At 35.6% G+C, this 22941-nt stretch overlaps 1 protein-coding gene across 3 annotated transcripts in view; it reads right to left on the bottom strand.

Annotated features, from left to right (window-relative positions):
• The window catches only part of SPATA6 (spermatogenesis associated 6), a 144034-nt gene that overhangs the window by 7524 nt on the left and 113569 nt on the right, over positions 1–22941 (bottom strand). For all 3 annotated transcript variants that reach the window (XM_025420157.3, XM_025420158.3, XM_049094130.1), the window contains one exon: positions 4872–4963. In XM_025420157.3, coding sequence (XP_025275942.2) covers positions 4872–4963 — 92 coding nt within the window. The remainder of the gene's footprint in view (positions 1–4871; positions 4964–22941) is intronic.

Here is a 22941-nt window from a genome sequence, read left to right as displayed (position 1 = left end):
TTCTAGACTCCTAAACTGCAAGTTTTACAACACTTTGAAAAATCACATAAATGTGCAGCACCCTCAGTATTTCTGAATATCAATATACCTTCTAGACAAACATTTTTTAAAAAGAAAAATTAAATCTTAAGTATTTAATGAAAAAGGATTTTATGATACTTGAGTTAATAACTCAAGATCCCATGAATTCTAATTAGAATGAACCAACATTTTTCTCACTTAAAAATGAAGGCTTATTTTTAGTTATTTGAGAGATTTTAAGTCTGTATATTATTTACATTATTTAGATTACATGTAATACATTACATGTATTACATTACATTATTTAGATTTTTTTTCTTCAATTTGTTAATATTAAAGACAGCCTTTTGGCTATTTACTACATCTTAGTAGATTCATCAGATTAATCAGATAGTGCCCCAGAGGGAAGAGATGAAAACTATAGTCAAGCCTGTTGTTATTCAAAAATATATAGTCAACTGCTAGGTACCAGAGGGGCAGAGGTGAGGGATGGGTGAAAAAGGTGATGGGGATTAAGGAGAGCACTTGTTGTGATGAGCACCAGGTGATGCATGGAATTACTGAATCGCTATACTGTACACCTGAAACTTAAGATAACATTGTATGTTAACTATTCTGGAATATGTAAAAACTTAAAAACATATATAGTCAAAATTTAAATTACTCAGTTCTGTTACAAATAATTTCACAATTAAAACATTATATTGAGCATATTTCTACTGTTAGTAATCTGAAAAATATGCATAAGTAAATAGAAAATAGTTTATCTGAATAGTTCCATAAAAGATTTGGTTAAAAATTTTAGGCAATAGTCTTAAAAGGTCAATTCACATTCTAATAATGAACTTAAAATTATTTTTATCCTTACTTCTTTTTGTTACCAGTTCCCATCTGTATGAAGCATCACTCATATATGGTTTTTAATTAGGACTAACATTCCAATAAAGTAGTTATGTCAAAAGTACACAACAGTATGGAGAAATTTAAACATCCTGAAAACTGAAGAAATTTGAAATACACATAGCAGGTACTAAAAAGTATCTCAGCACTCTGAGAACTGATAAGGCTACCACTGCAAATGTCTAGAATTTTCCTTTCTTTCTTTTTTTTTTTTTTTTTTTTAAGAATTTGAGAGAGATAGTGAGAAAGAGCATGAGGTAGTGCAGAGAAGGAAAAGCAGGCTCCCTGCTGAGCAGCCTGCCATCCAGCCCCAGCCATCCTCTGCTGGATGTGGGGCTTGATCCTAGGAGTCAATATTAAGTCCCGAGATCATGACCTGAGCCTAAGGCAGATGCTCAACCAACTGAGCTGCCCAGGCACCCTAAAATTTTCTAAAAGATAGGCAATATGAGAAGGAAGTCAGCCTAGGTAGTAGTTTCTTTCCAAAATCTAGCTCCTAATCCCAAAGTACTTGAAGTAAAAGGTTACTTAACAACTCTCTGATAACAAATTTCTTCCAAATGAATTTTATACTCAAAGATGATGGAAGACATAGGACTTCCATGTATAGGCTAGAATGTATAGGCTAATGCATACAGTAAACGGGCACTTCAATTTCCCATTCTGCTCTTTCTACAGAAAACACTGAATCTCTGCTATATTCCATGGATGATAAGCACAATGCATATCTCGATCATAAGATAAAATACTGGGGATCCCTGGGTGGCTCAGCGGTTTAGCGCCTGCCTTTGGCCCAGGGCCTGATCCTGGAGACCCGGGATCGAGTCCCACGTTGGACTCCCGGCATGGAGCCTGCTTCTCCCTCTGCCTGTGTCTCTGCCTCTCTCTCTCTATGTCTATCATAAATAAATAAATCTTTAAAAAAATAAGATAAAATACTGAGTCCTGGGCATAATCTTTAAGGAAAATATTGATATTCTTTGATGAGTCACTGCCATTTTATATCCTTTTAATTCTTTGAACAGGATTTCTTTTAGTTCTTTGAACATAGCTGCTAAATCCATTATCTGAGCCTCTTCAGAGACAGTTTATAGTAATTCATTCTTCAATTGTATTGGTTAGATTTTCCTATTTCTTGTATATCTCATAATTTTTTGTCAAAAAACAATATTTTAGACAAAAGCTGCACATTTTGACCTTACCAGGGCTTTGTTTTTGATTATTTGTTTAGTGTCCTGCCTAGACTAATACTTTAAGTCTGTTTTCCTTGTCCTGTATAGTTTCTGGTGTCTCTTACTCCTTTTCTTTTTTAGAAAAATATTGTTTCTACTTTTAAGCTTGGACTCATAGGGGCTGCTCCTGAGTCAGCATAGGTTGGTGACGAGCAAATGACTGGTCAGAAAGGCTTTTTCCATCTTTTGCTAATGGATCTATGTGTGCCTTGGAATATACATTCAAAGTTTATCCAGTTTACAAGTCTGTCCTGGATATTACTTTCTGCTTTCACAAGGCCTCACATTCAGCCATGGACTAGTGGCTTCCAAAGGCCCTCTCTAGTTTCTCCTGAACATATTTACAACCTTACACATACACATAATGTTCCAGACTACCAGGGATAAGTACAACTTTATCAAGACCAACTTTGGGTAGCTGGTCCCTGGATCTTTGCTGTCTGTCCCAACAAGTAGTGAGACCTCAGTCTTCTCTTACTTTGCCAGTGGGATCATTATTGTCTCTATTCATCTCCATGCACATGGGATTTCCCATGCTCTGATCCATATAGTCAGCCTCCTCTGTCAGCAGAGCTGCCCAGTCTTTTAGCATGACTGCCCTAAGGAGCTGGGTATGGGGAGTTCCAGGCAAAACGCCCTAGGTTCCTTATTGCCCTTATTAAGGCTCAGCAGACTTTCTTGAGAAATGCTTCTCAATTTGTTATATGCCTTTGGTTAATTTTCAAAGTCCTAAAAATTTTTGTTTTTGACAATTCTATCTAGTTGTTGCTTGGGGGAAGAGAAGATTTGCTAAGCTCATCACTCAGCCATTCCAGGAGTCCATGCAGATTTCTTCAGGACCTCTGTGTCAATGTGTGTCTGCAGAGGGGTGATATTAAGCAAAGATCCCAAATCTCTTGATTTCTGCTGATGGAAGCCTTAAGCAAATGGGTGATCACTTTGAGGGCAGGTTCTCTCATCTTTGAGATGGAAAGTAGGAGAGGGACTCCTTGGCCTAATATATAATATGACTTAGGGATAAAATAATATTCTGATCATTTCAGTAGTTTCTGGAGCTAATATCAAATATACTCTTATAAAAGGTCTTGAAGGCCTGACCACTTGGTTCTATCAGTCTGAATATGTACATAAGAGAAGTGACAAGGAATATAAAAAAATCTTTAAAAATGTGTAAGCAGAACTTTTCTGATACTCTGCTTAACTCTTACTTGAGAGGTGCCAAAATAATCTCAGGTAATCAAAAGCTTAGCCATTAACATTGCTTGGTAACAGTGCTTTTCAAAATGTGGTTCTTACACTAGCTACATTAGGAGCATTCATGATATTTCTTAAAATGCAGGTTTCTAGGTCTCTACCTATAGGTAAAGATTTAGAACCCAAGGGCATAGGAAAACTAAATCTGTATTTTTAAGATGCAACTCAGGTCATTATTATGCATACAGAAGTACAAAAAACAGACACTTTCCTTTATCAATCCTATTCATTCTTACCCAATTAGAATTAACTATATGGATTAAGAACCAAAATTGAAATGTCAATCCATATAGTAGCAATCTGGAGAATAGAGTTTTAAGTAAATAATAATAAAAGGTAATTCTTCAAGGGGTGGACTTTCTTGGATCTCCTTTTTCCTGGCTGGATTGCTTCTACAAATTCTTCTCTTTTTTTTTTTTTTTGCTTCTACAAATTCACCTGTAATATGCTACTTCCCTTACTTCCCTTAATGAGAGGCCAAGGTTGCCTGTTGGTTGCAAAGCAGTATCTTTGGGAGATGAGTTGACATTTATACTCTGTGTAAGCGGCAAAAGAAGTTCTCACATGTTCACAGGATATCTAGCCTAACTTACCAGGGTAAAGATCAGAAACTTCAGGCCAAAACTCAAATTAGCAATAAAACATATTCCATTATCTGGAGCTTTTTTTCTTATACTTGTTTTTCCAGAAACTCAGGAAGAAGGTAGAAGCCATGTGGTCATCAGTGGTATAGCACCAAAGGATTCAGAGAACCTTAAGTTACATAAACTCACAATTTACATTCAGCTTTTAATACCACCTTCTACGGCAACTGACACAGAGCTTTTAAAAATCTTCATCGGGCAGCCCAGGTGGCTCAGTGGTTTAGTGCCGCCTTCAATCCAGTGCGTGACCTGGAGACCTGGGATCAAGTCCCACATCAGGCTCCCTGTGAGGAGCCTGCTTCTCCCTCTGCCTGTGTCTCTGCCTTTCTTTCTCTCTGTGTACATACTCTCATGAATAAATAAATAAAATCTTAAAAAAAATCTTCATGACACTTGCTAGCATAATCTTGCAAAAATTTTGTTATTACTAACATTATTACTAAAATGTTAGGCTATAAGAACAGTTTTTCTTATGTTAGTAAAAACAAAAAAGGTTGCTCATGGTCTAAAATTATGTAAACTGTTGTTTGAATGAGAATAAATATGCCCTGGAGATGTTGGGTTTGCAGGATAAATACACCATAAATCTTAAGTAAAATGAAAAGTATCACTCTTAATTGACTATATTTGTTTTCACGGAAAAGTTGCAGTAATGTAATCATTAAAGTATTTTAATAGGATTTTATACTGTTAAACATAAATAAATAATAATGATTAAATTGAGTCTAAATTTCCCACAAATCCAACACATTAAAAGGCAGGTTATATTTATGCCAACTGTGAGAAAGGTCTCTACACACTGCATTAATCTGGCTCATACCTATACTCTGGGTCACTGTCGTAGGCAGAGTCTCTGTATAAAAGACCTCTTTTCAGTTCCAGTTCGTCTTCCTTCTCTGGGTCTCTCTCATCCTGAAAAATTTAAAGACTTCCATTAATTCATTTTATAATTAACACAATGCCTATGTTTCTTTGGGAAATGCTCTCCCTCTCCCCCATTATATGAAATGAATCAAATGCTCGGATTTCTTAGGAAAGAAAAAAAAAAGTAGGTGAGAATTCATTACTCTGTTCAATAAAACAAATACAATTTTAGTATACTTTTGCTAATAAGGCTTATCAAAGACTAGAACCTGGTAGATGTTTCTTGCATCAATGAACAGGAATGGATACTGTGTCAAGATATGTAGTAAGATATATGGTAATGTCTTCCACATTGTTATGTGAACTCCTAAAAGATTGCTCCTTCACTCTGAAGAATAAGTACCTGGGAAACTTATGCAGATGTAAACATTCTAACAAGTACCTATTATTCATAAGCCAAAATGCAATAATAAGGCACAAGAAGCAAAAATGAAAGGCAAGGTAGTTGGAATCAAAATACATGGCTACTTCTATGGACAACCTGTTTTTAACTTCTCATAGACACATTCAAGATCTAAGAAATAGAATTCTAAAGAGATGGATTGTAAACTATATCATCCACTGCAATTATGTTCTTATGTATGGTAGTTTTATATAATTTAGTATCAAATATCTTTCAAGACTATTAGCCAATACCCTTGTTCCTTAGTCGGACAGGAACAGACATAAAGACTACTGAATAATACAAGAATCTATAAGCACAAATTGCTACAGGGATTAGTATAAATAAGGGAGTCATTTATTTTATGTAAGAAATCAGCTGAATACAAATTATGAAGAAAAATGTTTTTTAAAAATTTGCTGATAGCATGAAATTGGGAAGAGAGCATTCAATTAAAAATTGGAGTAATAAAATACACAAGTTTAAAAATCACAGGAAATGTGAACATACATTTAGAATTGTTATAGCTTCTAGGTTAACTGAACCTTTATCATTATGAAGTAACTCCATTTATATCTATTTATGCTTTTTTTCCCTTAACTTTTGATTTACTGTTACTATAACTACAATAGCTTTCTTTTAGTTAGTGTTTGGATGGCATATATTTGTCCTTCTATTTTCCATTTTTCCTTATTATTATTAGGTTTTGGATGATCTTCTTAAATATCAGATAGCTGGATGTTGGTTGTTTTTGTCCAGTCTGATGAGTCAGTGAAGTGGAGCATTAACATTACAGACAATGAGTGCAAAAGACACTGCAAAATAAAGTATAAGATATTTTTTAAAATATATTGTTTTCAACCTTCAGAAATAGATTATGCTCCAAAGAACTGAATGAAAGTGATGTAAATAGTATTTAATTTTTAACTCTCTCCTTGGAATAAGCTATTCATTTCTAGATTATATAATAAGTGATATCATGCAGAAATATAAATCAATGTTCCTTATTTAATTTTGTCAATACAGTTGAAAAAATTAATTTTTGACCAGGAGTAATAAAACATGTTGACTAAATTTTAAAGTTTATATATGAAAAAAATATAAAAGTACTTTAAAAAAATCTGAACCTCAGCTATTCATTAAATAAAATCCTAGGGATCCCTGGGTGGCGCAGCGGTTTGGCGCCTGCCTTTGGCCCAGGGCGCGATCCTGGAGACCCGGGATCGAATCCCACGTCAGGCTCCCGGTGCATGGAGCCTGCTTCTCCCTCTGCCTGTGTCTCTGCCTCTCTCTCTCTCTCTGTGACTATCCTAAATAAATAAATAAAATATTAAAAAAAATAAATAAATAAAATCCTATTTTGAGTTGGGTACGTACTATCCTATGGGATAAAAAATGACTAAGATATGGTTCCCACAGACAGCAGAACAAAGTTGTTTACTGTCTTAAGAGGAAGTGAGACCACAATCTGTAAAACTATTCAGGCAGAGCACTGATACATGTCTAGATCGAGAAGTTCCTGGACGGGAATACTGCCCCAAGAAACAAAAAGGACCAGATGATCTTCATAATTATTTCCTTCAAATTTTAAGACTATCTTTTGTGACATTTTATATATATTCAATACATATACAAATCTCTTATAAGAGTCTTTTTTTTAAAGGTCAAATTATATAAAAGCAAAGAGGCAAATCACTTTATTATAAGTTATTAACTATTGGTAAAGTAAGTATTTAGAGAGATGTATCATTCTCATTAGTGCCAGGGAATACATTCCTGGGGAAAGAAGAAATGATTCCTCTCTTACTCTTTATCAACATTCCTGTTTGCCAACATGTAAACACAGAAAAAATGGACACCACCAATATTTACTGAGTTTCTGTAAGATATTTAGGATTGAGTTAGGTCCTCTCTACATGGGTATCATTTAAGCCTTAAATGACCTTATGAAAAAGGTATTGAAATTCAAAAAGTTAAATTATTTGGCCAAAGTCACACATTATTAAGTGGCAGAGCTGGAATTTAAACCCAGAGCTAACTTAATTTACACTATACTGCCTCCTAGAATGCAAATGAAATCAAAACCCCCATCCCAAGCCATTAGATTATTCTCCTATATGAAAATTAGGCTCAAAATTTCAGCTACATCTATTTTTCAGCTATAATTTCAGCTACTTGGTTTTTTATGAAGGTGTTCTGAAACAATAGAGTCCAAAGAAATTTTCTCAGAATTCCATGAAGAAACATTTTTCTTTCAGCAAAAGTCATTAATAAAATAAAACTTATTAAAAGAAGCTGTGGGCTCTCCTTCCCTGAATTTGGCACTAAGTTAAATGTTCTCTTAAGATTCCTTTCATAAATGATCACTACACCTTATGCATGTGATTGACATCTTACTTAGACTACCCCTGGGAGAAAGAAATAAAAAGTATCTACTTATGCTTGCAAACCAAAAAATTTAGGGATAAAAGTGGTTGGTCTAAAACATAACCAGAACTAAAAGGCAGCAATCTCACTAATTACATAGTGTTTAAATAAAATATATACTTGTCGTTCTCAAACACATGAAATTTTTATATATAGTTAGAATACCTGTAAAGTATATTTTATTTCTAACATATTCAATACATTAGAGTTAATTGTGTATATGGACAAGAATTCAAACAGAATTTGATCATTAGTTCTAATATTCATTATTAAAGATAATAATAATAATATTCATTATTAATCTGGACAAATCCGTTAGCCCTAATGACTTCCTAGTTCATAACATAAAGAAAATTTAGGTAGAAGGAATAAACCTAACCAAAGAGGTAAAGGATCTATACCCTAAAAACTACAGAACACTTCTGAAAGAAATTGAGGAAGACACAAAGAGATGGAAAAATATTCCATGATCATGGATTGGCAGAATTAATATTGTGAAAATGTCAATGTTACCCAGGGCAATTTACATGTTTAATGCAATCCCTATCAAAATACCATGGACTTTCTTCAGAGAGTTAGAACAAATTATTTTAAGATTTGTGTGGAATCAGAAAAGACCCCGAATAGCCAGGGGAATTTTAAAAAAGAAAACCATATCTGGGGGCATCACAATGCCAGATTTCAGGTTGTACTACAAAGCTGTGATCATCAAGACGGCTGGCACAAAAACAGACACATAGATCAATGGAACAGAATAGAGAACCCAGAAGTGGACCCTCAACTTTATGGTCAACTAATATTCGATAAAGGAGGAAAGACTATCCATTGGAAGAAAGACAGTCTCTTCAATAAATGGTGCTGGGAAAATTGGACATCCACATGCACAAGAATGAAACTAGACCACTCTCTTTCACTATACACAAAGATAAACTCAAAATGGATGAAAGATCTAAATGTGAGACAAGATTCCATCAAAATCCTAGAGGAGAACACAGGCAACACCCTTTTTGAACTCAGCCACAGTAACTTCTTGCAAGATACATCCAGGAAGGCAAAAGAAACAAAAGCAAAAATGAACTATTGGGACTTCATCAAGATAAGAAGCTTTTGCACAGCAAAGGATACAGTCAGCAAAACTAAAAGACAACCTACAGAATGGGAGAAGATATTTGCAAATGATGTATCAGATAAAGGGCTAGTTTCCAAGATCTATAAAGAACTTACTAAACTCAACAGCAAAGAAACAAACAATCCAATCATGAAATGGGCAAGAGACATGAACAGAAATCTCACAGAGGAAGACATAGACATGGCCAACATGCACATGAGAAAATGCTCTGCATCACTTGCCATCAGGGAAATACATATCAAAACCACAATGAGATCCCACCTCACACCAGTGAGAATGGGGAAAATTAACAAGGCAGGAAACAACAAATGTTGGAGAGGTTGCGGAGAAAAGGGAACCCTCTTACACTGTTGGTGGGAATGTGAACTGGTGCAGCTACTCTGGAAAACTGTGTGGAGGTTCCTCAAAGAGTTAAAAATAGACCTGCCCTACGACCCAGCAATTGCACTGTTGGGGATTTACCCCAAAGATTCAGATGCAATGAAACGCCAGGACACCTGCACCTTGATGTTTCTAGCAGCAATGTCCATAATAGCCAAACTGTGGAAGGAGCCTCGGTGTCCATCGAAAATGAATGGATAAAGAAGATGTGGTTTATGTATACAATGGAATATTCCTCAGCCATTAGAAATGACAAATAAAAAAAAAAAAAAAAGAAATGACAAATACCCACCATTTGTTTCAACGTGGATGGAACTGGAGGGTATTATGCTGAGTGAAATGAGTCAATCGGAGAAGGACAAACATTATATGTTCTCATTCATTTGGGGAATATAAATAATAGTGAAAGGGAATAGAAGGGAAGGGAGAAGAAGTATGTGGGAAATATCAGAAAGGGAGACAGAACATGGAAGACTCCTAACTCTGGGAAACAAACTAGGGGTGGTGGAAGGGGAGGAGGGCGGGGGTGGGGGTGAATGGGTGACGGGCACTGAGGGGGGCACTTGACGGGACGAGCACTGGGTGTTATTCTGTATGTTGGCAAATCAAACACCAATAAAAAATAAATTTATTATTAAAAAAAAAGAAAATTTAGGTAGAATTGCTCAAAGACAAAAGGACAAAAAGCTGAAGTGCTGACCTTGAATTGAGGTTTTTCTAATTCTTTTTTTTAAGATTTTATTTTTTTAATTATTTGAAACAGAGAGTGAGCAGAGGGAGAGGAAAAGAGAATCTGAAGCAGACTATGCACTGGACACAGAGCCCCACATGGAGCCTGAGCTCATGACAGTGAGATCATGACCTGAGCTAAAACCAAGAGTTGGACACTTAACCAACTTAGCCAGCAAGGCCCTCCAAGGTTTCTCAAATTCTATAACCTGGTTTATATTATAAATGTAGTAGAGAATAATAAAGTCTGAAGGGAAGACCATTTCAAGGCCCCTTAAATGCTAACTTTGACAAACTGCTAGAGGTGAAGTGTGAAAAAATCTGTGTGATGGTTAATTAAATATGTCAACTTGGTTCAGCCATGGTGTCTAGATATTTGGTTGGACATTTCCATGAGGCTTTTATGGATGAGATTAACATTTACATGTATGGACTCTGAGTAAAAAAGATTGACTGCTTCCATAATGTGGGTGGGCCTCATTCAGTCAGTTGAGGCCTTATGGACCAAATCCTAACCTCCCCTCAAGCAAGAAGAAATTCTGCCAATAGACTGCTTTGGATTTGAACTACAACTCTTCCCTGAGTATCCAGCCTATCTCATCAGATTTTGGGCTCACCAAGTTTTCACAACTGCATAAGCCAACTCTTTAACTCTTTCTCTCTGTCCATATATGTGTATATAAACACACACACACACACACACACACACACACACACACACACACACTGTTCTGTTGCTTTTATTTCCTTGGAGAATCCTGACTCACACAATATGAGAATGAGAAACTCCTACAACATATTAGTTGGACTCTTCAGTACTTCATTTCTAACAATGGATAGAATAATTAAGACAGAAGATCAACAAGGAAATGGAAGATTTGAACATTATAAATCACTAGACCTAACACCTATAGAACATACTCCAGACAATAGCAAAATATACATTCTTCTCGAGTATACATGACAAATTCTTTAGCAGAAACCATACCTTAAACCATAAAATGAGTTTCAATAAATTTAAAAGGACTGAGGTCATACAAAGTATGTTATCTGGCCACAGTGAAATAAAATTAGCGAATTAAATTTTATTGAAAACTCTCCTACAGGGATCTCTGGGTGGCGCAGCGGCTTAGCGCCTGCCTTTGGCCTAAGGCGCGATTCTGGAGACCGGGGATCAAATCCCACGTCGGGCTCCCGGTGCATGGAGCCTGCTTCTCCCTCTGCCTGTGTCTCTGCCTCTCTGTCTCTCTCTGTGTGACTATCATTAAAAAATAAAAAAAAGAACCAGTCCTAACTTTAAAATAAAAGGCAAACTTCTTTAAAAAAAAAAAAAAAAAAAAAAACTCTCCTACAAAGATAAACTTATATAAAACAGTTAAGATATAATTTTAAACACGCTCTTCTAGAGAATGATTGGGAATGTTTTCCAAATCATTTTTTTAAGATTTATTTATTTACTTGAGAAAGAGAGAGTGAAAATGTGTGTGCACAAGTGGGGAGAGAGGCAGGAAGGGAGAATCTTCAAGCAGACTTCCCAAGGAATACGGAGCCCAAAATAGGGCTCAATTTCATGACCCATGAGAGTATGACCTGAGCCCAAACCAAGAGTGGGACGGTTAACTGACTGAACCACCCAGGCACCCCTCCCAAATCATTTTTAAGAGACCAACCAAGGGCAGCCCCGGTGGCTCAGTGGTTTAGTGCCACCTTTAGCCCAGGGCGAGATCCTGGAGACCTGGGATCAAGTCCCACGTCAGGCTCCCTACATGGTGCCTGCTTCTCCCTCTGCCTGTGTCTCTGCCTCCCTCTCTCTCTCTGTCTCTCATGAATAAATAAATAAAATCTTAAAAAAAAAAAAAAGAGACCAACCAAAACTTAAGGAAGACATTATAGGAAAGGGAACTTACAATCCAATCACTATCATTAACTTAGATGTAAATATCCTATCTCACTGGTTTTGATTGCTAATATTTTCTTTGATGTATATATAATGACCAAGAGTTTTGTCCCAAGCATACAAACATGGGTTAACATTTGAATAATCAAGTAATTTACCATATTAAAATAGAAAAAGCATATAATAATCCCAATGTCATAAAATTCATACATTTACAATGAAATTTAAAAAACCTCATTGAAAAAATAGAAGAAACTTCTGTAATCTGCCAAAGAATACCCACAAAATATGTATAACATGTATCATACTGAATGTTGAATTATAAAAAGCTTCCCTCTTTGGATGGCAAATAAGACAGGATGCTATCTATCACCACATCTATTTGATATTGCTTTGGAAATCCTACACAGGGCAATAAGGCAAGAAAAAGAAAAAAAAGGCATAAAAATTAAAGAAGGAGAAATAAAACTGTCGTTATTTACAGATTATATTATACATATAAATGCAAAGAAAACTACCATATATTAACATTAATATGTGAATGCAAGGTCATTGACAATGAGGTCATTATACAAAAATCTATTACAGCCATTATACCAAAACCAAATAAAAGATACAATTTTAGGGCAGCTCAGGTGGCTCAGGGGTTTAGTGCCTGCCTTCTGCCTGGGGTGTGATCCTGGAGACCCAGGATCGAGTCCCACATCAGGCTCCCTGAATGGAGCCTGCTTCTCCCTCTGCCTGTGTCTCTGCCTCTATCTCTCTCTGTCTCTCATGAATGTATGAATAAAATCTTTAAAAAAAAAAAAGATACAATTTTAAAATACGCAATTTATAATAGCACTAAAATATCAAACATGTAGGAATAAATCTACTGAAGTACAACTATGATAACTATGATATAATTGGGAGAAATTAAATATCTAAATTAATTTTATAAGACACCATTTTCATGGATTGGAAAACTCAATATTGGTAAGAAGTAAGATGTCCGTTTTCCCCTAGTTAAAGCACAGATTCAAGGTAATCCCAGATAAAATCATAGCATGTTTTTTAAAACAGACAAGCTGATCTTGGAATCCAGATGGAAATTCAAGCAAGAACAAAGCTGAAGAACCTCTGCCATTAGATAACAAGAGTATAAACCTGTAGCAGTTGAGAAAGTATGATGTTAGAATTAAAGAAACGAATGAAACAAAAGAAAATCCAGAAAGATTTTCTTTTCACATTATGTACAGTCATAATAAAACAGAATAGAATCCAGAACGATTTCCATGTAAACAGAGTAGTAAGGGAAAAATGGCCATTTGAAAAAGGATGATGGATCATAAACATAGGGGAAAAAATAAACTTTCATCCAAATCTCACATTATACATACAGATCAAGTTCATATGCATTGTAGATCTAATGTGAAAGGTAACATGATAAAAGATTTTTAAAATAGGGGAATTTCTTCAGAATCATGGTTAAAGTGAACCAAAACGCTAATCAAAAGGAGAGGAAAATTGGGCTATATTAAGAACTTCTCTTCACGAAAGGACTTTTATTCAGAAAACAAACATGCATGTCACAAATTGGGATATATTCATAATATAAAACACACCCATCAGAAAATGTCCAGGAATTAAAATAAAAGACCTTAAGGCGCATATGGGTATACACAGAACGAGTCTAACATGTGCTTTCTGAGAAGTACTACAAAGGCCAAACTGGATAAAAACAAGAGAAAATCACAGCTAAGTATATAATATTAAACTGCTGAGAAGAAATGACAATGAAAAATACCTTAAAAATTGCCAGAGAAGGAAACTGTAGGAAAATGTTAGCGACAGTGTGTGATTGACAGACGAAAGGTACCCAAAGATTTCCATGCCTTAATTCTCAGAACCAAAGAATACATAACCTTTTATAGCAGCAGGGGATTTTGTAGATTTGACTAAGGATAAGGATCTTGAGAAGGGAAGATTACCTTGGATTATCTGTGGGCCCAATCTAATCATTTGACTTTTTTATTTTTTTAAGATTTTATTTATTTATTCATGAGAGACACATAGAGAGAGGCAGAGACATAGGCAGGGGGAGAAGCAGGTTCCTCGCAGGGAGCCCGATGTGGGACTCGATCCTAGAACTCCAGGATCACGCCCTGGACTGAAGATAGAAGCTCAACTGCTGAGCCACGCAGAGATCCCAAAGAAATGACTTCTTAAAAGCAGAAAAATCTTTCATGGCCATGATCAGACAGAGGGGAGATGTGATTAAGAATTAGGGTCAAGGGGCACCTGGGTGGCTCAGTTGGTTAAGCGTCCAACTCTTGGCTTTGGCTCAAGTCATGATCTCATGGGCTCCTCACTCAGTGGGAATCTGCTTGAAGATTCTTTCTCTCTGTGCCTCCCCCACATGCTCTTTCTTTCTCTCTCTCTCAAAAATAAATAAATCTTAAAAAAAAGAATAAGAGTCAAGGGGGATGCAATGTTGCTGGCTCTGAAAATGGAGAGAAATGGCCACATGCCAAGGAATGTGGGTGATCACCAAGAGCTGGAAAATGCAAAAGTTGAACCTTCCCTGGAAACACTATAAAGAAAACAGTTCTGCTAACACCTTGAGTGTAGCCCAGTGAGATCCATGTTCAGGTCTATAGCAATGTAAGGTAATCAATTTGATCTACTAAGCTTGTGATAATTTGTTATGGTACCAATACAAAACATAATATTTAGAGGCACAAATCTCCTCATAAAAACATATATTGTTTAGTGGTTAGATAGAATAATTCAGAGCAGACCAATACTCTTGTTGAAAACTAGAATGCAAAAGATGCATGCCATATAACTAGATGGTAATTAAAAGACAAACATCTGGGGACCTGGGTGGCTCAGCGGTTGAGCTTCTGCCTTCAGCTCAGGGAGTGATCCCGGATCCGGGATGGAGTCTACTTCTCCCTCTGCCTGTGTCTCTGCTTCTCTCTCTCTCTCTCTCTCTCTCTCCTCTCTCTCTCTGTGTGTCTCTCATGAATAAATGAATAAAATCTTAAAAAAAAAAAAAAGACAAACATCTGTCAGGAAAAAAAGACTTTTGTAACAGAGCAAGTGAGAGCTGAAAGCGTTGAGAAGTAGTGAATTGTTACTTACCAGTTACAATCACATTTACCCTAAGGGCACCTGACTTCTGGGAGCATCTAGAACTGGTCATAGAGCTGGTGCTGGCAGACAGAAACCAGGAGCTATCTTGGTGACTATGTAAAGCTGATGTCATAAAAACAGAGATGAGAAAGGACTCAAATACATGAATATTTTCTGAATGTTCCTGGTATGGAAATGTAAGGAACTAAACCTAAACTTTCTGAGAAGTAGGACAGAAATTGCCTCAGTTTCTTCAGAAGACAAAGATCTGAAAAACTCTGACTTGAAATGGAGGCTAATTATCAAAAAAAGAGAGGTGAGGTGAGATTTAAGGAAAGTTTGATTAAGGATTTACCTTACTGAGATTGGTAAACTGAGATTTACCAATACATCAATATAGCTTCAAACTAATTTTGTCTCTTTTGAATCAAGGTTAGCCCCTGATGCTACCTGACTAGTAAAGAGGGAAATGTCTCATCATCTGGAAAAATCTTAAAGTTCTTTAAAAAATGTCTAGAATTTAACTATGAAATCAGTGGTACAGTCAGGACAGTACAACCAGTAAGCAAGAGTAAAAAAAGATAAAGGAAATAGATCACAAGTGTAAGCCTGGTATCAAAATGAGGAAATAAGCACTTTAAATTATGATCAATATGTTCGAAAAAACAGATTAAAAGTTGAACAAAATATACATAAAGGTTAAGGATTTCCAGAAACATTGGCATTTATAAAAATTAAAGAGATAGTTTATATCTGAACATTAAATAGGATAAATAAAGAACTAAATAGATGGGTTTAACAGTATATCGGAAACAGGAGAAGCCAAGATCAGTGAAGCAGAATATAGGTTCATAGGAAATGCTAATAAAAGAGAAAACAGAATGATAAATACAGAAAGAAGTGTAAGAAACTGGGAGACAACCGAAAGGTCTAGTAGATGTAACTGGACACCCAAGAAGTAAGGAATAAAGATAAATAAAGAAGAAAGGAGTTTAAATGGAGTGTAAGTATTCTAAAATTTTAGCATCATCAAAAAACTGGCAAAGAAAAAAATTGTATTAGATTGTAATAGAGGATACATGTATTTTACAGGGCAATATTAAAAGAATAATAAGCAAATATATACCCTATGAGTTAAAAGAGGGAGAAAAAGGAATAAAAATATCTCAGTCAAAGGAGACACGCAGGAGATTGAAAAAACAAACACTAACAGATCTGTCAGATAGAAAAATAGAAGGATGGTATAAACCCAACAACATCAGTAATTAAATGATTATACTAAATAAAGAGAAAGACTGAGTAATACAAAACTCAACTATATAATGCATACATCTTAAATACAGGGGCACACAAGGGGCAAAAATAAAAAAAATGAAAAATACCAATCAACATTAACCAAAAGAAAGTTGATATGGCTATAATAATATCAGACAAACTATACTTGAAGGCAAGAAGCTTTCCTAGAGGTAAAGACATTTCCCAATGACAAACAGGCCAATTACCCAGAAAAAAAATCCCCACAATCCAAACTGTATGCATCTGGTAAGATGGTTTCAGAATATGCAAAGCAAATCCATAATACATGATCAATTCATACTCTCTGGAATACCTATAATGGGAAAATAAAACCCAGAAAATACACTGTGTTAGCAAGGATGCAGAAAACTAGAACATTCAACCACTGATACTGAATCACTTTGAAAAAACTCTGGCAGTATCATCTATAGAAGAATACACATTCCTTATAACTCAGTAATTCCATTTTTAGGCATATATTCAACAGGAATACATATTTATGTTCATCAAAGAACATATATAATAATATTGATAGCAGTACTATTTGTATTAGCCCCAAATAAAAAGAACTGATAAATTTTGATATTTATTGAAATACTATAAAGCAAGGATTGGCAAACTATTCTTTGAAGGGCCAAATCAGGGCAGTCTGGGTGGCTCAGTGGTTTAGCGCCGCCTTCAGCCCAGGGCCTGATCCTGGACACCTGGGATCGAGTCCCACATCAGGCTCCCTGCATGGAATCTGCTTCTCCCTCTACCCCCCCCCCCTTTCTTCTCTCTCTCTCTCTCTCATGAATAAATAAGTGAAATCTTAAAAAAAAAAAAAAAAGACAGAGAAGGACCAAATCATATATATATTCAGCTTTGCAAGTTATGTGCTCTTTATCACAATTGCTCATTTCTGCTGTTGTAGCTTGAGGATAGCCAAACAAATAGGTCTATCCATATTCCAATATAACTTTATTTAAAATGTAAAAGTCTGGAATATGTTTGTGGGCTATAGTTTGCTGATTCCCACTACATAATAATAAAAAGGAAGCACATGTATGTCATAAACATAATGATCAGCCGAAAAAATCAAATACAAAAGGGTAAATACCATATGATTCCATTTATGAAATGTTCAAAAACACATAAAACTAGTCTATATGTTGTTATATATTAGAATAGTAAGTTGTGTAGTGACTGAAGAAGGCACCAGAGGCATTTTGGGTTGTCATGTCTCTGACCTGGATGCTGTTCATTCATGGGTTCACTTTTTAAAAACTCACTTTGCTGTACAACTTAAGATTAAAGTACATTATACTGAAATACAATTTTAAAAATTACCTAAAATAGCAATACTAAAAAATCCATGGGAAACATCTGCAACCAAATTATTTTTTATTTGCAACCAAATTAAATGACAAGATATTCCCATGAACTCTAAAATATCAGGAGATACTCATAAACTCCCAGTAGGTACATGAGATGGTAATACCATCTGTGGAGGAGAAATCAGAGGAAAACATTGAGGCATCTGATAAACCAAATAACTTCAAAGTAACAAAAAAGAGTATTCACTCAAAAGCTTGGTGAGCCAATTCAGAAACTGGAACTGGAAAAGATTTCTCCCACTCTCATAGTGATGAGTACAAAGGATTTACAACAAATTCTGAAGGAGCTGGAGCAGTCTGGAACTCATTAACTCTCAAAACTAATATGCCAAAGTCACCTTCCAAGATAAAACTTTACACTGTGTATAAACATCTGGAAAAAAAAAGACAAATTGAGCAGTGAAGTAAAAGCAAAGGAAAGAAAAATTCTATATAAAAATTGGGAAGAAGAAGGAGCCAGGAAATGTCAGAAGCTAAGCTGCCATACTTTAGAACAAATGAAGACAGAAAAAAAGAGCTCTCAAACTTCACATTAGAAAAATTCTAAATCCTATGTCCCTTTCTAAAAGTTCATGAAAAAATAATTTTATAAAATAATCATCATAAATGGGTTAAATTTCATAAAAAGTTTTAAGAGAGGGGGAAAAAGACCAAATAAGGAGACCTTAATTTAAAAAAAAGAAAAATCATGCCAGAAAAGTCATGCTCACAAAACAGATGGAAAATGTACTGTGTCTTCATGACCTGACAATTTGTCTTCCCAAGAGTAAATGATCTTATGAGAACAAGAAAGAAGCTTTAATTCTTTTTGATCTAGCCTCAGAATTCGTAACTCTTATTTCTGTAATAATCTATTGTTTACACAGATCATCCCTATTCACGTGTGGTGGGACAAAACTACACAGGGGTGAGAATACTGGTAGGCAAAAAATCACTGATAACCGTTTTTACCCCAAAAGTAAAAGAACAAATTTAAGATAATTTAAAACAATTATAGGGATACTAACTGGGCTTGAAAAAAGCAGAAATGACACTAGAGAATCTCTTACTGCAGAAATAAAAGAACTAAAATCTAGTCAGGCCAAAATTAAAAATGTTTTAACTGAAAAAAAGCCCAAATGAATGCCATAAAAATGACGGATAGATAAGGCAGAGGAATGAATCAGTGACACAGAAGATTAGAAGTAATGGATCATGAAGGTAGACTTAGGGAACTCAACAACTTATTGAAATAGAATACCATTCATATTATAGGAGTCCCAGAAGATGAAGATAGAGGAAAAGGGGCAAAAGGTTTATTTGAGCAAGTTACAGGTGAAAACTTCCCTATCTGTGGAAGGATATAGGCATCAAAATCCAAGAAGCACAGAAAACTCTCAATAAATTCAACAAAAGCCAACCATTGCCAAGGCCTATCATAGTCAAATTTACAAAATAAACAGACACAGAAAGAATCCCGAATGCAGCAAGGGGAAAAAAAGTCTTTAACTTGCAAGGTAAGATAGATCAGGTTTGCAACTAGGCAGGTTGGAAGGGGTGGCAGGATATATTCAATGTGCTTAATGAGAAAAAATATGCAGCCAAGATTACTTTATTCAGCAAGGCTGTAATTCAGAATAGAAGGAGAGTGAAAGAGTTTCCCAGACAAAAACTGAAGGAGTTCATAATTACTAAACCAGTCATGTAAGAAATGTTAAGGGGGACTCTTTGAGTGTAGAAAAATCACCAAAAGCTCCAGTCAAAAGACACAGGGTATCAGAATGGATTTAAAAAGATCTATCTATATGCTGCCTACAAGATAATAATTTTAGACCTCAAGACACCTACAGATTGAAAATGAGGATAAGGAGAACAATCTATCATGCTAATGGACATCAAAAGAAGGCTGGAGTAGCCATACTTATTATCAGACAAACTAGATTTTTTTTTTAAGATTTTATTTATTTATTCATGAGAGACAGAAAGAGAGAGAGAGAGAGAGAGAGAGGCAGAGACACAGCCAGAGGGAGAAGCAGGCTCCATGTAAGGAGCCTGATGTGGGACTCGATCCCCAGACTCCAGGATCACACCCTGGGCCAAAGGCGGCGCTAAACCGCTGAGCCACCCAGGGATCCCTCAGACAAACTAGATTTTAAAACAAAGACTGTACTAAGAGATGAAGAAGGGCATTATATTATAATTAAAGGGTCTATCCATCAAGAATACCTAACAATTGTAAATATTTATGTCCCCAACTTGGGAGCACCCAAATATATAAATCAATTAATAATAAACAAAAAGAAACTCATTGATAATAATACAGTAATAGTAGGGGACTTTAACACCCCACTTATAGCGATGGACAGAGCATCTAAGCAGAAAATCAACAAGGAAACAATGGCTTTGAATGACACACTGGGCCACATAGACTTCACAGATATATTCAGAGCATTTCAGAGTACACATTCTTTTTGAACACACATGGAATATCCTCCAGAATAGATCACATACTGGTTCACAAATCAGCCCTCAACAAGTATAAAAAGATTGAATCATACCATGCATATTTTCGGACCACAATGCTATGACACTTGAAGTCAACCACAAGAAAAAATTTGTAGGGACTTCAAATACATTAAGGTTAAAGAACATACTGCTAAAGAATGAATGGGTTAACTAGAAAATTAAAGAAGTAAAAAAAAGAATACATGGAAGCAAATGAAAATATGACAGTCCAAGATCTTTGGGATGCAGCAAAGGCAGTCCTAAGAGGGAAGTATACTGCAACACAGGCCTATCTCAAGAAGCAAGAAAAGTCTTGCTAAAATACACAGCCTAATCTTACAGCTAATGGAGCTAGAAAAGGAACAGCAAACTAAAGCTGGCATAAGAAGGAAATAATAAAGAGCATAAATAAGTGATGTAGAAACCAAAAAAAAACCTCCAGTAGAACAGATCAGTGAAACTAAGAGCTGGTTCTTTAAAAGAATTAATAAAATTGATAAACCCCTATCCAGACTCACCAAAAGAAAAGGGCCCAAATAGATAAAATCACAAATGAAAGAAGAGAGATAACAACCAATACCACAGAAATACAAACAATTGTTAGAGAATACTATGAAAAATTATATGCCAACAAACTGGGCAATCTGGAAGAAACAGACAAACTACCAAAACTGAAACAGGAAGAAATAGAATATTTGAACATACCCATAACCAGCAAAGAAATTGAATCAATAATCAAAAGTCTCCCAACTAACAAAAGTCCTTGGCCAGATAGTTTCCCAAGGGAATTCTACAACATTTAAAGAAGAGTTAATACCTATTCTTCTTAAACTGTTCCAAAAAAATAGAAATGGAAGGAAAACTTCCAAACTCATTCAATGAAGCCAGCATTAGTGGGATTCCAAAACCAGACAAAGACTCCAATAAAAAGGAGAATTACAGACCAGGCCAATATCCCTGATGAATATGGATGCAAAAATTCTCAATAAAACACTAGCCAATCAAATTCAACATCAAATTAAAATAATTATGCTCGGGATCCCTGGGTGGCGCAGCGGTTTGGCGCCTGCCTTTGGCCCAGGGCGCGATCCTGGAGTCCCGGGATCGAATCCCACGTCAGGCTCCCGGTGCATGGAGCCTGCTTCTCCCTCTGCCTGTGTCTCTGCCCCTCTCTCTCTCTCTGTGACTATCATAAATAAATAAAATCTTAAAAAAATAAATAAATAAAAATAAATAAAATAATTATGCTCCACAATCAAGTAGGATTTATACCTGGGCTGCAGGGTTGGTTCAATATTCACAAATTAATAAATATGATGCACTGCATTAATAAAAGAACCATATTATCTTGTCAGTAGATGCAGAAAAATCATTTGACAAAATATAGCATCCATTCTTGATAAAAACCCTCCACAAAGCAGGGGATAGATGGAAAATACCTCAATATTATAAAAGCCATATGTAAAAGCCCTACAGCTAATATCATCCTCAATGGGGAAAAAACTGAGAGCCTTTCCCCTAAGGTCAGGAAGAAGACAAGGATGTCCATTCTCATCATTACTATTTAACATAGTACTAGAAATCTTAGCCTCAGCAATCAGAAGAAAAAAAGAGAGAGAGATAAGAGGCATCCAAATCAGCAAAAAGGTCAAACTTTCACTGTTGGCAGATGATATGATATTCTATATAGAAACCTGAAAGACTCTACCAAAAAACTGCTAGAATTAATACATGAATTCAGCAAAGTTGCAGGATATAAAATCAATGTGCAGAAAATCTGCTGCATTTCTATACACCGATAATGAAGCAGCAGAAAAAGAAATTAAAAAATCGATTCCATTTGGAATTGCACCCAAAACGGTAAGATTCCTAGGAATAAGCCTAACTAATGAGGTAGAAGATCTGTATTCTGAAAACTACAGAATACTTATGAAAGAAATTGAAGAGGACACAGAGAAATGGAAAAGCATTCCATGCTCATGGATTGAAAGAACAAACGTCGATAAAATGTCTGTCCTACCCAAAACAATCTACAAATTAAATGCAATCAAAATACCTGTGTTTTCCACAGAGCTAGAACAAACAATCCTAAAATTTGTATGAGACAACAAATCCTACAAATCCTAAAGGAGAACACAGGCAGAAACCGCTTTGACCTCAGCTATAGCAACTTCTTATTAGACACGCTTTCAGAGGCAAGGGAAACAAAAGCAAAAATGAACATTAAAATAAAAAGCTTCTGCACAGCAAAGGAAGCTATCAATAAAAACTAAAAGCCTATGGAATGGAAGAAGATATTTGCAAACAACATATCTGATTAAAGAGTTAGCATCCAAACTCTATAAAGAACTTATCACACTCAACATCCAAAAAACAAATAATCCAGTTAAGAAATGGGCAGAAGACACGAATAGACACTTTTTCAGATGGCCAACAGACACATGAAAAGATGCTAAACATCATTCATCACCAGGGAACTACAAATCAAAACCATGATGAGATATCACCTCACACTTGTCAAAATGGCTAAAATTAACAACATAAGAAACAACAGATTTTGGTGAAGATGCAGAGAAAGGGGAACCCCCTTGCATTGCTAATGGGAATGCAAACTGGTGCAGCTACTCTGGAGAACAGTGTGGAGGTTCCTCAAAAAGTTAAAAATAGAACTACCCTGTGATCTAGCAATTGCACTACTAGGTATTTATCCAAAGGATTAAAAAAAAAATACAGATTCAGAGGGGTACA

The sequence above is a fragment of the Canis lupus genome, chromosome 15 (assembly GCF_003254725.2).
Source record: "Canis lupus dingo isolate Sandy chromosome 15, ASM325472v2, whole genome shotgun sequence".
NCBI classification, from domain to species: Eukaryota; Metazoa; Chordata; class Mammalia; order Carnivora; family Canidae; genus Canis; species Canis lupus.
This window is presented reverse-complemented; position numbering and strand designations above follow the sequence as displayed.